We start from the raw sequence: 15,653 nt of genomic DNA on the forward strand, positions 1-15,653 counted from the left end.
AGACTCTGCTAAGAATTGCTTTACATGCAAATTGACACAAAAAGGGAAAAAAAAACAGAATTTTAAATATGAAAATCAAAATGTGATTAATCGCAGTTAACTGTGGAAAGTCAGAGATTCATCACAATTCAAAAATGAATCCGTTGACAGCTATCATTTGTAGGTTTTGCTTGAAGTGGCTTATAAAGTGTAAAAATGAAAAAACAAATGCAGCAACTTTTTTGTTAAATGACGCCTATAAAATATGAATTTGTCTACCATGTTACATTTAATGCTTATGTCAAACTGTTTTGTGCAAAGTTATGATTCATGAACACAAATATACTGTGTGTGTGTGTGTGTGTGTGTGTGTGTGTGCGTGTGCGTATCCTTCAGGATGCAACCAGTGATTTTTTTTTTTCTGGTGCCTTTCAATGTTCTCTAACATGTCTAGCCACAGTTTCCTTTGACCCCTGACCTCTGATCCCTTATGTCAGAAAAGCAACTTCTAGTCCATATGTCCAAACATGATTACCAGAGGGTTTTTTTTTATTTTTATCAGAACAACTGGGAACCAAGCAAACACTTTGTCAAAGATTTTGAAATTAAAGAACTAAGAAACTTTTTTCTCCTCCTACCGTTGCCATAGCCTCCTGATTATTTTGCAATGTTGCATCAGACATGATCCAATGTCCCTGAAGTTGGAGTCTTAGTAATAAAAGCAGTGTGGTAGAAGACAATGTTTTCCTCAATGCCAGCTAGTCTTCTGATTCACATGACACACACCTGCAATCATTTAGCTCTGAAGAAACACTTCTGATAAAATGAGATAGCTGTATCACTCTGAAATCATAATCGCTCATGGAGGAAATATGGGTTAGAAATATAATGGTGAAAGGTTTCAAATGGCAGAGAATTCAATTTGAAACGTTCTTGTTCTGTATAATGTTTGACTACATGTGATTCTGTTTGTCTTGGTGGTGTGAAGTTTCTGTCTAAAGTTGTCATCATTTTTGCACTGCTCGTGAGAATACAGTTCTTGTCTCTCCTTGATGGAAAACTACACATTCAACAGTTTGACGTTGCTGATAGAGGGACTCCCCATGCCAGCCGAGCACCTCCACCCTGTTTTTGTCTTCTTCATCCTCTCCTATGTGTTAATTATCACCCTGAACGTTGGTGTCTCTGCTCTGGTAATCATGAACAGGAACCTGCACCAGCCCATGTATCTGCTCTTCTGTAACCTCCTGTTCACTGACATCTTGGGTGCCAACATCATGCTGCCCCGCCTGCTGATGGACCTGGTGCGGCCTTTTGCAGAGCGCCTCATCAGCTACCACAACTGTGTGCTCCAAGCTTTTTTCATGTCGCTGTATGGAAGCACCTCTCAGACTATTCTCGTCATCATGGCCTACGACCGATACATCGCCATCTGCAACCCCCTTCGCTACTCAACCATAATGACCAACAGGATGGTGGTCAAGCTGTCGGCAGCCGTGTGGGGATCCGCGATTGTTTTTGTGGCGATTTTGCTGAGTCTGACCATCCGACTGAATCGCTGCCGGATGGTGATAAAGAACATGTACTGTTCCAATGCATCATTGTTCAAGCTCTCTTGTGACAGTGTGGTCATCAACAATGTTTATGGCCTTGCTTACACTGTGGTGCTCAAAACAGTCGTCATCGGCAGTATCATCTTCACCTACGCTAAGATCACTGTAGTGTGTCTGGTCAGCAAGAACAAGTCTGTGAACAAGAAGGCCCTGCAGACCTGCACCACGCACCTGGTCATTTTTATCATCCTGGTTTTCAGCGGAATGACCATCATCGCTTTACAACGCATACCCAAATACTCAGACTATAGGAAGTTCAGCATCATCCTGTTTGCCATCATCCCTGGGTGTCTTAATCCAATCATTTATGGTGTGCAGTCAAAAGAGATACGACTGATTTTGTCAAAAGTGTTTTGGTCAAAGAAGATTTCATCATCGTAAAAATAGTCAATTCTTTTCTCTCACTGCCCATCCATCCATCCATGTTCAATACCTGCTTAATTCTTAGCTCAGGGCCATGGGGGTCTGATGGAGCCTCTCCCAGCTGTCATAGGGCAAAGGCAGGGTGACACTCTGGACAAGTCGCCAGTTAATCACAGGGCCACATAGAGACAAAGACAAACAACCATTCGCACTTGTGTACCAGAATTGATATGTTTTTCCTGTGTTTTGTTATCTTTCATGACCCTGATTATGATCCATCTTTACTTGACGTGGTGATTTCTAGAAGTGTAGCAAATGAATCACTCAGGATTGTGATGAATCAAAGAAAACAATGTAGTTTTACAAGCATTTCTGAACTCAGCTGTGCAACTGCATATATATTGCGCCCTGCCCTCACGGCTACACCACAGTCAGACTGCTAACAGCCCCACTTGGACTTCATTCGCACCCTCCAACCCCCCAGAACTCAATATACTGGCCAGGACTTGTTTGCATCAGATGCTTGATTCAGCTGTAGTTTCCCTTCCTCCTCGTGGTTCCTTGTGTGCATATTAAAAAAGATAACTGTTCCTAACACCTTCCTGACATGTTTGTTTTGGATTTATAACAAAAGCCATGTTTTCTTTCATTCAACTTCATTCCACAAAATGCATATGTAGTAAGTAGGTCTATATACACTGTTTTAAAGCAATAATAATACAAAAATCAAAAAGGAAATCATGTTTTCATTTGGTTCCCAATTAAGACTCTGATAAGAATTGCTTTACATGCAAATTGACACAAAAAGGGAAAAAAAAACAGAATTTTAAATATGAAAATCAAAATGTGATTAATCGCAGTTAACTGTGGAAAGTCAGAGATTCATCACAATTCAAAAATGAATCCGTTGACAGCTATCATTTGTAGGTTTTGCTTGAAGTGGCTTATAAAGTGTAAAAATGAAAAAACAAATGCAGCAACTTTTTTGTTAAATGACGCCTATAAAATATGAATTTGTCTACCATGTTACATTTAATGCTTATGTCAAACTGTTTTGTGCAAAGTTATGATTCATGAACACAAATATACTGTGTGTGTGTGTGTGTGCGTGTGCGTATCCTTCAGGATGCAACCAGTGATTTTTTTTTTTCTGGTGCCTTTCAATGTTCTCTAACATGTCTAGCCACAGTTTCCTTTGACCCCTGACCTCTGATCCCTTATGTCAGAAAAGCAACTTCTAGCATATGTCCAAACATGATTACCAGAGGTTTTTTTTTTATTTTTATCAGAACAACTGGGAACCAAGCAAACACTTTGTCAAAGATTTTGAAATTAAAGAACTAAGAAACTTTTTTCTCCTCCTACCGTTGCCATAGCCTCCTGATTATTTTGCAATGTTGCATCAGACATGATCCAATGTCCCTGAAGTTGGAGTCTTAGTAATAAAAGCAGTGTGGTAGAAGACAATGTTTTCCTCAATGCCAGCTAGTCTTCTGATTCACATGACACACACCTGCAATCATTTAGCTCTGAAGCAACACTTCTGATAAAATGAGATAGCTGTATCACTCTGAAATCATAATCGCTCATGGAGGAAATATGGGTTAGAAATATAATGGTGAAAGGTTTCAAATGGCAGAGAATTCAATTTGAAACGTTCTTGTTCTGTATAATGTTTGACTATATGTGATTCTGTTTGTCTTGGTGGTGTGAAGTTTCTGTCTAAAGTTGTCATCATTTTTGCACTGCTCGTGAGAATACAGTTCTTGTCTCTCCTTGATGGAAAACTACACATTCAACAGTTTGACGTTGCTGATAGAGGGACTCCCCATGCCAGCCGAGCACCTCCACCCTGCGTTTGTCTTCTTCCTCCTCTCCTATGTGTTAATTATCACCCTGAACGTTGGCGTCTCTGCTCTGGTCTTCATGAACAGGAACCTGCACCAGCCCATGTATCTGCTCTTCTGTAACCTCCTGTTCGCCGACATCTTGGGCGCCAACATCATGCTGCCCCGCCTGCTGATGGACCTGCTGCGGCCTCTCTCAGAGCGCCTCATCAGCTACCACAACTGTGTGCTCCAAGCTTTTTTCATGTCGCTGTATGGAAGCACCTCTCAGACTGTGCTCGTCATCATGGCCTACGACCGATACATCGCCATCTGCAACCCCCTTCGCTACTCAACCATAATGACCAACAGGATGGTGGTCAAGCTGTCGGCAGCTGTGTGGGGATCGGCGATTGTTTTCGTGACGATTTTACTGAGTCTGACCATCCGACTGAATCGCTGCCGGATGGTGATAAAGAATGTGTTCTGCGACAATGCATCATTGTTCAAGCTCTCTTGTGACAGTGTGGTCATCAACAATGTTTATGGCCTTGCTTACACTGTGGTGCTCAAAACAGTTGTCATCGGCAGCATTGTCTTCACCTACACCAAGATCACAGTGGTGTGTCTGGTCAGCAAGAACAAGTCTGTGAACAAGAAGGCCCTGCAGACCTGCACCACGCACCTGGTCATTTTTGTCATCCTGGTTTTCACTGGTATGATCAACATCGCTTTACTTCGGATACCTAAATACTCAGATTACAGGAAGTTAAACGTTATCCTGTTTGCCATCATCCCCGGTTGTCTTAATCCAATCATCTATGGTGTGCAGTCAAAAGACATGCGTCTCTTTTTGTCAGAAGTGTTTTGGGCCAAGAAGATTTCACCATCCTAAAAACAGTCACAACCTTTTTTCTGTTTGTATGTCAGAATATATTTTTCTTTTCTTTTTTTCCTCTGTCATTTCACCTTTCATGATGCTTGTGGTAATTTCTAGATGTGTCGCTCACGATTGAGAAGAATAAAATAAGACAATTTTGGTCCCTAAAACTCAGCTAAGTGTGGCGTGATTATGATTGCTACACACACACACACAAAACAAAGGGACCATAGTGCTTTTCAAGTATGATAGGTATAGCAAAGTTGAACTTTTGTTGAGGTGGGTTTAAAAAAATAATAAATCTGGTTGCAACAGGATGAGAAATGGCCAAAAAAAATTGTTTTCCGAAAGCATTGTCACTCCACGATGGTCCATGTTACTCAACATCAACGAAAACTGTGAGTTTTGCCTTTGAAATGTTTTTAAAACAGTAAATCCCCCTGACTACAGGAAAGGAAAATATGTTGCTGATGTTTGCCGAGTGTGAAGTGGCTGGGATGAGAATCAGCATGGATGGATGGAGGACATTGCTGGGTGTGATCTGCTATGTTATGTTATGAAAATGCTGTAAGATACAGTATTTTTTATATTGTACTGATAGTTGATGTTCTAACTAACAGAGTCAAATGTTGAGTCGAACAGACAAATTGGAGGTCATACGGGCAACGCAGCCAGCCTATCCTCTGTTGACAGCTCTAGCACCACAGACAACAGTTTGATTTTAAAAATGTGCAAACACGTAGACGGTTGCATTTTCAATGGGGTTTGAGTGCTAAATTAAATGTTGAATGGTCGGTTAGGTTACTGCTGACCTTTTGTATCAGAGGTACTGAAGTATGACCATGTAATGGCTGTTACTTTTGTTGTTTTTGTTGTTTTGTCAGGTCTAAACAGATGAGAACATTTTTTGAAATTTTATCAAAGTAATCAAATGTAATTAGTTACATTACTTTGCTGAAGTAATTAAAGTAGTTACACTATTATTAGATTATTATTATTGGGTGACAGGGTGATGCAGTGGTTAGCACTGTTCCTCACTGCAAGAGGGCCGTGGGTTCGATCTAGGGGCCTTTCTGTGTGGAGTTTGAATGTTCTCTCTGTGTCTGCAAGGGTTCTCCTTTCGGGCACTCCAGCTTCCTCCCACAATCCAAAAAAAAAAAAAAGAATGTGAGTGCAAATGGTTGTTTGTCTGTTGGTTGTGTGGCCCTGCAATGAACTGGGGTGGGGTGGGGTGGGGGTCTAGAAAATGGATGGATGGACACTACTAAGACAATTTCAATAAGGCAACTTGTAATTGTGACCAAATGCATTTGCATAGTAATCGTCACAACACTGCATAGCGCAGCGGGAAGCAGATGAGCAGTCAAAAGGCCATGACCATGAGCACAGTGTGTCTGGTGCCAGCATGGTGAGATCTGCCAGTAGGTGGGGGATGACGCCTGTGTCGTCATAGGCAACATTGATGCTCATGTTTCAGAGGAGCAGGTGCATGGGCTGATGCTGGCTCCTCTCAGCCAAGGTCAGCAACACCAGGCCCAGGTTGGAGACGATGGCCCTGTTTGCACTTGGTCATTTCAAGCATTTTTCGTACTCCGATCGGCAAAAAACATGCAAAGTAACCAAGTGCAAACACTCCAAATCCGTATTGTCATCCGAATACCCAAACCACCTCGGGGAGGTGGTTTCGACGCTTCGCTTCGCATAGAATAGCATTCGCCACGGACGTGTGAACAGAATGCGATCTCAGTCCACATTAAGGACCGCCTACTCCACTCACCTCTCCCGTGTACGTACTTGGTCGGCTCCCCACCTCCCGGCGTCGTCATTATAAAGTTACAAACAAGAAGCCAAAACAAATAATTTTTGTTGGACTCTTTTATTAGGATGCTAATAAATTTCATTCCGCACTAGCGTATTTTGTCAGTGGAGCAGCGGTCACAGTTTCCCCACACATGTGATTAAATGTGCGACGTTGCATCCGAATATTTGCCAGCCACCGTTGATCCGAAAATAAAGTGGTCACCACTCTGTCCCACCAGTCGTTACTCCTCGTTCGGATCCATACGAGCTGCAGTAGAATTAAAACGAGTTACTTGATATAGTCCACAAACAGGAAGTTGTTTTTTATTCGTTTTCAGGTGAAACTAGCCGTAGTTTTGCGCTTTACTGCCCCTAGTGGTTAAAAATGCACTAATGCGATCACAAGTGGCACGCTCGAGACGCATGTTAATGCTATGTGCGAACAGATGCTTCAAGATGCCTACTTCGTGATACGATCCCCAAAAACAGTTGCAAGTGACCAAGTGCAAACAGGGCCTGAGTTGAAGATGTAGATGAGGAGAAGGAAGTTGAAGGCGGGCACAATGGACTGGGGGGCTGACCTTTAACCCCTCGATGGAAATGACGTCTGCACCTAAGGAGCCGTTTTCCATATAGCTGAGGGTCAGCTATGGGGATGGTGGGGAGGGGGAAAAGGGGAGGAGGGGCAGTGGATACATGCTAAAAGTATTCATGAAGATAAATGAATTCCTGCCTTCCGTCAGTATCAAGTTCAGTTTGTTAGTTTTCATGACTAGGGAGTCAAATCAGCACTACAGGTTCTGATTTAAAAATCATGTCACCGTCAGAAATAAGTATTCAGTCCTTGGAGTCCCATCTGATTCCAACCAAGAGACACAGCAAAGAAGCCTGGCTGTTCATCAGTGTTTGTTTGTGCCATCGTAGATTGTTATTGTTCTCGTTGTCTTTAAATGAATGTGATAAAAATAAGCCACTTTTAAAAACCTGTCAAATAAATTGTCGGCAGTTCAAAAAAACAAGGACTCTTTGCCAGGGCCGTGCAGAGACCGTTAGAGGGGCAGGTGCTGAAGGATGAAAAAGGGGCACATCGAAGAAGACAACATAACTTATAGTATAACCACTTACAGCTTTATAATTGGCCCTGACTGTGACAGACCTCAATGGGGAAGGAGGAACAGTGAATAGAAAAAAAATCTATACGGACAGGAACACTCATATTTGTAAGTGAGTGAGGGAATGAGGGAGAGACCTACTAGAGTAGCATTAACCCTCCACACTTGCTACTCAGCCTACATTTTCTGTGGGCTGTGACTCTCTCAACCTGTCTCACTGCAGCCTCTGTCTTTTGACTCTCAGGACAGCCTTCTTCAACACTCTGGCTGTGACTCACTCTCTGCCGCTCTTCTTCCTTCTAACTCGTTATCTAACTTTTCCTTCTCAACTTGGTGTTCATCTAAGTTCAAACCACATCAGATGTTCACTGAGCCACCATCATCACACAAAAAGAGTCTTATTAAAACTATTATTTCATTATCTATCCTTCACAACTCTTGTACCTAATAATTAATATGACATTTACGAAAACTGGGTCTTGATTGGACAAACCTGTGGGTCTTTGTCCCATTTCCCTACGACCTTCCCAGTGTGTGTGAGTGTTTTTGGTCTATGTAGGAGGCGCTAATGAGCAAATACACTACCGTTCAAAGGTTTTAGTTCACTGACTGATGAAGTAATCTACTGGAAAAACTTCAAGAATATTACATATGCAGGAAAATCAATTAGGATGTGCTGAACACATTATGGGATGGCTTTGACAGTTGTTGCCTAGAATGTCTAATTGAATGTGATTTTAGAGAATGTATATCAAGTGTCCAATATATCATTACAGAAGTTGAATGCTTTAAAATTGCTAAAAGAAAAAAAAAAGAAAAGGAAAAAAAAAGAGTGAACATTTCTAAAACAAAGCTTTGTATTATAATCACACTTTGTTGCGTTGTGCTAAACCATAGAAAGCTGAAACCAAGCATCATGGGTTATGGCTCTTTAAAACAGCCGCCTTTAATGTGTTCACACAGAATTTTGCATACTTGGAATTCTCTCCATCACTTTTAGTTAGACATTGGAAGTAGTTTTCGCTCAACACTGGAATATTCATGTTCTTGTTAAGCACGTCTTGACTGATTTTAGTGCACTCGTACTGATTGCAGAGCATTCAAGATCATTATTGCATAAAACTGGTTACAATGGAGTTCAATGCAGAAATGAGTAAGTAACATAAAACTTTTGAACGGTAGTGTATGTCCAGTTTTTTAAAAGATTAAAATTTTCATCAGTTCTGATCAGTCAGTAAGTCATAGTAGTAAGTAGTAAGCCTGGCCCTAGTAGTAAGTCATGGGATGTGGTTATTTAAGACTAAGTTATATTAACGTTGGCTAACAAACAGGAACTCATGAGATCTACCAGGGGGGAAAAAACAGAAACAAAATACAGCAGAGTTAAAAACTTACTGTATCATCTTCCAGAGATGCTTGGGGTACTGTTTGGGTCTTGACGTGAGTTTGCAAAGCTACGTTCAAGACAACTCAGAAATACGGGACAAACCCCGTCCCGTAACGATTCAAAACGGAACACTTTTACTGTCAAATATGGGACAATTGTATATTTTGAGGAACGATTTGTAACTTTAGCCAGCACACACATACAAAAAAATAATAAAATAAAAGAGTCATAGTGAAAACAGTAAATTCAGCCCCCAAAAAAAGAAAACATTCAACTTCAGAAACAAGATTTTCACAAAAAAAAAACTATTGTGATCACAGTATTTCACTAAATTCTTGATTATCAGTAGTATAGTATTGTGAGTATTAATTGGCTAACAAACAACAGCAAAGCATGCATATTGTTTGTTTCTATTTCAAAGATTAGTCAGCACCATTGTTCCGCTATTGCGCTGTGCACTATTTGGTCGCAAACAGAGGCACATCGACCTTCTGGAACACAGTCCTGATCCTCTGTCTGACCTCTTTGATCTGCAGGCCATAGATTGCTCCGTTCAGTGCGGGTAAGGCCACGTGTCCCAGGACTGCTGCCACCTTCCTGTGGCCCGACATTGATGGGAATCGGTGCAAGGTGACGATGATGAAGCCTGACACCAGCAGGATGGCGTAGACCACCAGGTGGGTGGTGCAGGTCTGCAGCGCCCGGCGGTTCAGCGTCTGGCTCTTGCTGCGCAGGCAGACGACGGCGATCTTCAGGTAGGTGACGCTGACGCTGCCGATGGAGGAGCCCAGCAGGACGACGGTGTACCCGAGGCCGTAGATGTTGTTGGCGAGGACGCTCTCGCAGGACAGCTTGAAAAGGGAGGCGTTGTCACAGAACAGGTTGGCTATGGAGGTCCGGCAGCGTGACAGGCGTAAGCTCAGGCCCACGAGGACCAGCACCAGGATGGCGGCTGAAGCCCAGGCCCCGGCCGACAGTCTCGCCACCAGCCCATGGGTCATGATGGCGCTGTAGCGCAGCGGGTCGCCGATGGCCACGTAGCGGTCAAAGGCCATGATCATGAGGATGGTGTGCGAGGCGCTGGCGTGCAGGTGAACGCAGAAGGCCTGCACTGCGCATCCCACGTAGTGGATGTACCTCGGTGAGGGTGCGGCCAGGATGTCAAGCAGTACGTGGGGGATGACAATGGTGGCGCCGAAGGCGTCGTTGACAACCATGTTGCAAAGGAGCAGGTACATGGGCTGCCGGAGGTGGCGGCTCCCGTGGATTAGCAGCAGCAGGCCGATGTTAGACACCATGATGAAGAGGTAAACCAGCAAGAGGAGGATGAAAGATGGGACTGGTGAAAAGATGTGAAAGATGTGAGCGGTGATGGCAAAGCCCTCAAGGACTAAGACATCCCCTGCTACCGTCTCGTTCCCCATGTTTTACCGCGTCGCGTTGCAAGCGGACGGCACAGGAAGCATTTTAATGAGGTTTTCTCCACAAATAATTCTGAAAAGATGAGGAGGGTACACTGCATTTTCTGCAGAATGACAAAGGGCACATTGCAAAACTCCTGATGTGCTTCATTGTGTTTCTCATTACACCAATAAAGACTTTTTAAAGACCCCCATGTGTAACCTTTAAAAATATCGATTGAAACCAATCCATAAAGTGCATCTGCTCTGGGCTGGCAAAGCAAACACACTGGACCTCTAAGACATTAAGCAGCACCTTAAGAAGTGAACAAAAAATAATAGGCAATCAAGCCATTAATTAAACATGAACATTAGCAACAAAAAAAAACAACAACTGCACACCAAGAGGTTGAACAGTGTTAAGTGACCTTTTCAAGTCAGCGGCCGCAGCATATGAAACACACACCTTCTTTAAACTGCCATCATACTGAGTTCCACCATGATCCAGTCTGTGGCAATGAAACAAATCAAAGCACACTATGCCAGCAGGGAGGAACACCCCCGCAACACACAACTCAACTCAACTCAACTTTATTGTCAGACATCACACATACTCGACATATGACATGATGAATGAAATTTCGATCCTCACAGACCCCCGGTGTGTATGTGCACACACATACACAACACACACTGCCCTAAACTACACTTTTAGACCTTTATATACTACTATGCTGTATGTTGCCTGACAACCACTCAGTACACAACATCCACATGATCGCCACCATCATCATCATCATCATCATCATCGTCATAATCATCAACTGCCTCTCCTGGTATGCTAGCCATGATATCTAAGGAAGCTCAGAATCAAGTCAAATATTTTTAACATTTTATTGTATACTCATAAAATAATCATAAAACACCAATTACAATTTCTAGCTGTTTTTTCTTTCAATTGAAATATTTTGGATTACTATTTTCAGAATTTAAGCAAATAAACACGTCACAACAACAATATCAATGGATAAAAATTCAGTCACGAATCGAAGTAAATCGAAGTCAAAGCAGTCGTTGCTACCTCTAACTACCTCTCATTTGGGGGGGATTTTGTGCAACACAATCACTATTTTCATCTTAAAGATGCTGGCAAACATTTGTTTTATTATGTCAACAAGATAAACAAAGGCATGAGGATGATGAACATGAGAAGGTTGGTCTCTGAGTCTCCTAGGACCAAGAAACACAGCTGACTGTTTCATCTTATTGTGTAGAGGCCACATTGAAACACATACAGACAAGGAACCCATTCAAATTAAAGCATGTCTTTAATAAGCAGCATCACATTACTGGAAAACTATACATATATACATACCAGTGAAAAATGTGTCATTCACTTCAGTATTTGATGGATACTCACTCACAAGATAGATTATAAATGTTACTAATTTCCAACATATGTATCAATCATGAATAATATAATACATTGATGATGTATTTAGGAATATAAACATGACTGAAAAATGGGAGCAAAACAGTAAACGCTATCCTGACAGATACAGAGAGTAAGTTGAGAGTTTATCTAAGACCTGGTTTGGTTTGAATACTCTTTGTAACTTACAATTATGTTTGAATTCCAATATATTGAGTTAGTGCTCCAGGAATTTGACTTGAATTACAGGTGGAAAGTAATTTATTTTTAACAAACATAGACTGAAAAGAACACAAATGTAACAGAATTATTTGGCCTAAACTGAAGGCAGAACTTTATGCCCCTGAAAAACTTTTGACATGAATTTTCGCATCTCTTTGGACTGAACGCCATAGATGATGGGGTTGAGGCTGCTGGGGATGATGTGAAACAGGATGGCGGAGAATTTTCTGTAGTCTGAGTACTGAGGGAAACGGTGCAGGATGATGATGAGGCTGCTACAACCAAACATGACCAGGTAGACGAACAGGTGAGTGCTGCAGGTCTTCAGGGCTTTGCTGTTCAGTGTCTTGTTCCGGCTGGTCAGACACACCACCGTGATCCTACCGTAGGTGATGATCATGCTGCCAATGGAGGAGGTGAGCAGCACCACTGTGAAGGCGAGGCCGTACACGTTGTTGATGACTACGCTGTCACAGGAGAGCTTGAACAGGGAGGCATTGTCGCAGAAGGGGTTGGTGATGAGAGTCCTGCAGCGGTTCAACCGGATGGTCAGACCCAGCAGGACCCCCACTAGGACCAGAGCCACACCCCAGGCCGAGACGGTCAGCTTGACCACCATCCTGTTGGTCATGATGGACGAGTAGCGAAGGGGGTTGCAGATGGCCACGTAGCGGTCGAAGGCCATGATCATGAGCACAGTGTGCGAGGTGGTTCCAAACATGTGAGTGCTGAAGGCTTGGACCACGCATTCATAGTAGGTGATGAGGCGCTCGGCAGGGGGCCGTAGCAGGTCCATCATCAGGCGGGGGACCATGATGGAATTGCCGATGACGTCATTGACTGGCAGGTTGCAGAACAGGAGATACATGGGCTGATGGAGGCCGGTGTCCATGCAGATGAGGACAACAATGAAAACGTTGGCCAGCAAAATGATCATGTAAGAGAAGAAGAAGAAGAGGAAGACAGGGTAGACAGAGACCTCAGTCACTTTCAGCCCCTCCAGCTGGAGGGTCAAACTGTTGATGGTGTAGTTTTCCATCAGCCTCAAGCTGCAAAGAGAAGAATGGGATATATTATAATGCAGATGGATGTTTTGCATCAGATGAACAACCATTAGTTCAATATCACACATTTGTTGAAAAAAAAAATAATAATGTAGATTTTTTTTTTTACCTCATAAAAAACGAGATTCTTCTTAGACAAAAAAAAAAAGTCACAGTCAAGACACAGGAAAACAAATCGTTTTGAAACACGTCATTTTTATAAATTGTCAAAGATTTTGTTATCACCTTCACTTCTGTAGTCTTATTTTGCCTGCATTCACAAACACCTGCCTGCCTCCTTCCAAGGACTTTGCCGCCTCCATCAGCCTTTATACACTGGTTCAGTCTTGCTGCTGTCACTTCTAGTTGCCATGTTGGTCACCATAGAGACTCTCAAAACACAAAATTGGTGATGTTATGCGTCACATCCTGGACCAGCTGTAGATTCAAGCATAAACCAGATGGCCAAGTTGTAATTGTTCTTGTAGGTCAACCAGCAATGCCAGCTATGAAGAGCACCGCTTTAGGACCAAGACGAGGTCACGATAATCTGATGTAGCTGCAGACTTTTTTCACTTTCTCTGTCCAGTGGCAGAAATTGTATGTTAAATAAGTATGTATGTATGTATGTATGTATGTATATTATTTTACAATTATATGACTCACTTTTAAATGATGGTAACAACTAATTTATGAGGCATTACATGTTAATGTTAAGTCACTTTCTCTTCTGTTGCCTAACAATCCTGGCAGCAAGTTCAGTCGTTGCAAATTTGAAAACAGACACACAGAGTGTTTTCTTGTTGCACAATGTCACTTGAACACAGTCATTTCACAATTCTATTCTATCAACCTTTGCAACCTTCGCTTCATTTGACTCAACCCCCTAATAGTTGTGTTTATTGCATTAACAGGGTTGCAAATAAAGGGGTCAGTGTATGTATTGTTCCCCTTTTGGCAAAAAAGTTCATGAAATTTTGTCCCATGAAATTTTATTCTTAGTATTGTAAACTCAGCATCGACATTTCCACCGCTGCAGATTGTTTTTGTGTTGTTAGAATAACATGGTGTTAATTGGTGCCAGAGGCAAGGAAGGCCCTGAGGGAAAGATTCAACCTCCAACCCAAAAACTCTTCCTCTTTAGGAGACATGATTGTTGACAGTTGACTCATCCAGTCGTCATGTCCCCAAGGGACTGGGAAAGGAACAAAGACATTCTCACTCTCTGTCTTTCTGAGTCTGAAAACGGAAAAAACAACAACTTTGCATTGACTACCTCTGATGACATTTACAAGTGGAGTGCAGGCCAAGCTAGTTTATTGTCTCTCAGGCCCCATTTACATGAAGACAATGTTTCTTGAAACCAACCATTTTTGAACCGTTTATAAAAATCAAAAAAAAAATCAAAACAAATCTGTCTAGAAAATATTAACATTTAGTTGAAGTCACTGAAAAGGATGGGTAGATGACAAAATTGAACTCCTGCTTCAATTTACTTTAGAATACAAAGGCTCAAAGCTCATTAAGAGGTTGACTGGGAGTTGTGCCAATTCGCTGACGTTTTGGTCATTTAGGTCTTCTGGCTCATTATCCCAGTCAGCCTATATACAGTAGAGAAAAAATAAACAAAGAGGAAACCAAGTGGTTTGCAAATATTTTTTGTTGTGATTATTTTCACATGGCACACAATCCATGGTCAACCCAAGAGCACCGCGTTTTAATCTCGCTGTTGTTTAAAGTAGATTTCAGTCTGATGGTCTTTTGTAGCAGTAACACAAATCTGTTGCCACTGTCGTTATTATGAATAGTTGTCTGCATATCGCGGCTCGTTGAAGTTGCGAAGTGGCGGCTTTACAGTTTACCGATTTCAGTGAAACCCGTCTTCGTGTAAACAGGCCCTGAAAAAGAGCACATCTTGTGGTTGTGATAGGTGGCGGCATGCCAATGTTCGACATGTTGGTACTAGTATTTCTAATTGCTGTACTGCGTCATAAACCAAACCGCCTGCCGAACAAGTTGGCTAAACTCAAGACAGACAAGATCTCAAAAGACCACAGGTGAGCTGTAAATGATGTTTTATAAATGTTTGGTATTGAGCATAATTTAATTACATAAATAAGTTTAATAATTTCATTCAGCAATAAATAAATAATTGTAAAGTAAAAATAGAATTTCAGGTTCTAGTTTTTTATTTTCTTGTTGAAATACAAGAAGGAACCAGAGTACGTTCTTTGTTGTTCCATGGGGGGAAACCTTTTGACGTGCATTTTTCTTGAGACCGCATGGTGGCCTTACCGACAGCAGCAAGGGTCTTTTCTTTTTATTTTTGATATGACTGTTCCTCCAAAGCATACTTAAAGCCTCTATTCATGACTAGCAGCCCAGCGAGATAATATGCTTGTATATGCAGTTTTGATGTTGGCGCCTTGCGCTATTTTGTGTTTTATTCTCTTGATGTGCATTATGTGTTAATTTGTTATATTTCAGTTCTCACGGCGTGAACGTGCTGATCCGTCAAGAGTATGAATAAACACCCGTTTTAAAAGAATCGTCCTGCGTCAGTGTTATGAAGAGAGCTATATGAGCTACAGGTCCT

General features: G+C 42.0%; 4 protein-coding genes across 4 annotated transcripts; 2 read left to right on the top strand and 2 right to left on the bottom strand.

The window, feature by feature from the left end:
- Positions 1-1,031: 1,031 nt before the first annotated feature.
- Positions 1,032-1,973, top strand: LOC142891615 (olfactory receptor 1500-like). The gene has a single exon (XM_076031272.1). The coding sequence runs from the start codon at positions 1,032-1,034 to the stop codon at positions 1,971-1,973; it is 942 nt and encodes a 313-aa protein (XP_075887387.1).
- Positions 1,974-3,734: 1,761 nt separating this feature from the next.
- LOC142892034 (olfactory receptor 1500-like) lies at positions 3,735-4,676 on the top strand. Its single transcript, XM_076032053.1, has one exon. It carries the CDS (start codon positions 3,735-3,737, stop codon positions 4,674-4,676), a length of 942 nt encoding a protein of 313 aa, XP_075888168.1.
- A 4,618-nt stretch (positions 4,677-9,294) lies between these two features.
- Positions 9,295-10,546, bottom strand: LOC142892032 (olfactory receptor-like protein COR4). The gene has a single exon (XM_076032051.1). It carries the CDS (start codon positions 10,382-10,384, stop codon positions 9,419-9,421), a length of 966 nt encoding a protein of 321 aa, XP_075888166.1. The 5' UTR covers positions 10,385-10,546; the 3' UTR covers positions 9,295-9,418.
- A 1,412-nt stretch (positions 10,547-11,958) lies between these two features.
- Positions 11,959-13,104, bottom strand: or70b1 (olfactory receptor, family 70, subfamily B, member 1). The gene has a single exon (XM_076032052.1). It carries the CDS (start codon positions 13,051-13,053, stop codon positions 12,109-12,111), a length of 945 nt encoding a protein of 314 aa, XP_075888167.1. The 5' UTR covers positions 13,054-13,104; the 3' UTR covers positions 11,959-12,108.
- Between the last annotated feature and the right edge of the window lie 2,549 nt (positions 13,105-15,653).

Source organism: Nelusetta ayraudi, unplaced genomic scaffold, assembly GCF_046127955.1.
Source record: "Nelusetta ayraudi isolate G7.1 ecotype Tasmania unplaced genomic scaffold, CSIRO-AGI_Nayr_v1 ptg000033l, whole genome shotgun sequence".
NCBI classification, from domain to species: Eukaryota; Metazoa; Chordata; class Actinopteri; order Tetraodontiformes; family Monacanthidae; genus Nelusetta; species Nelusetta ayraudi.

Excerpts from the sequence above, each read along its gene's own strand:
- LOC142891615 (XM_076031272.1), top strand. The coding sequence starts at position 1,032 with ATGGAAAACTACACATTCAACAGTTTGACGTTGCTGATAGAGGGACTC.
- LOC142892034 (XM_076032053.1), top strand. The coding sequence starts at position 3,735 with ATGGAAAACTACACATTCAACAGTTTGACGTTGCTGATAGAGGGACTC.
- LOC142892032 (XM_076032051.1), bottom strand. The coding sequence starts at position 10,384 with ATGGGGAACGAGACGGTAGCAGGGGATGTCTTAGTCCTTGAGGGCTTT.
- or70b1 (XM_076032052.1), bottom strand. The coding sequence starts at position 13,053 with ATGGAAAACTACACCATCAACAGTTTGACCCTCCAGCTGGAGGGGCTG.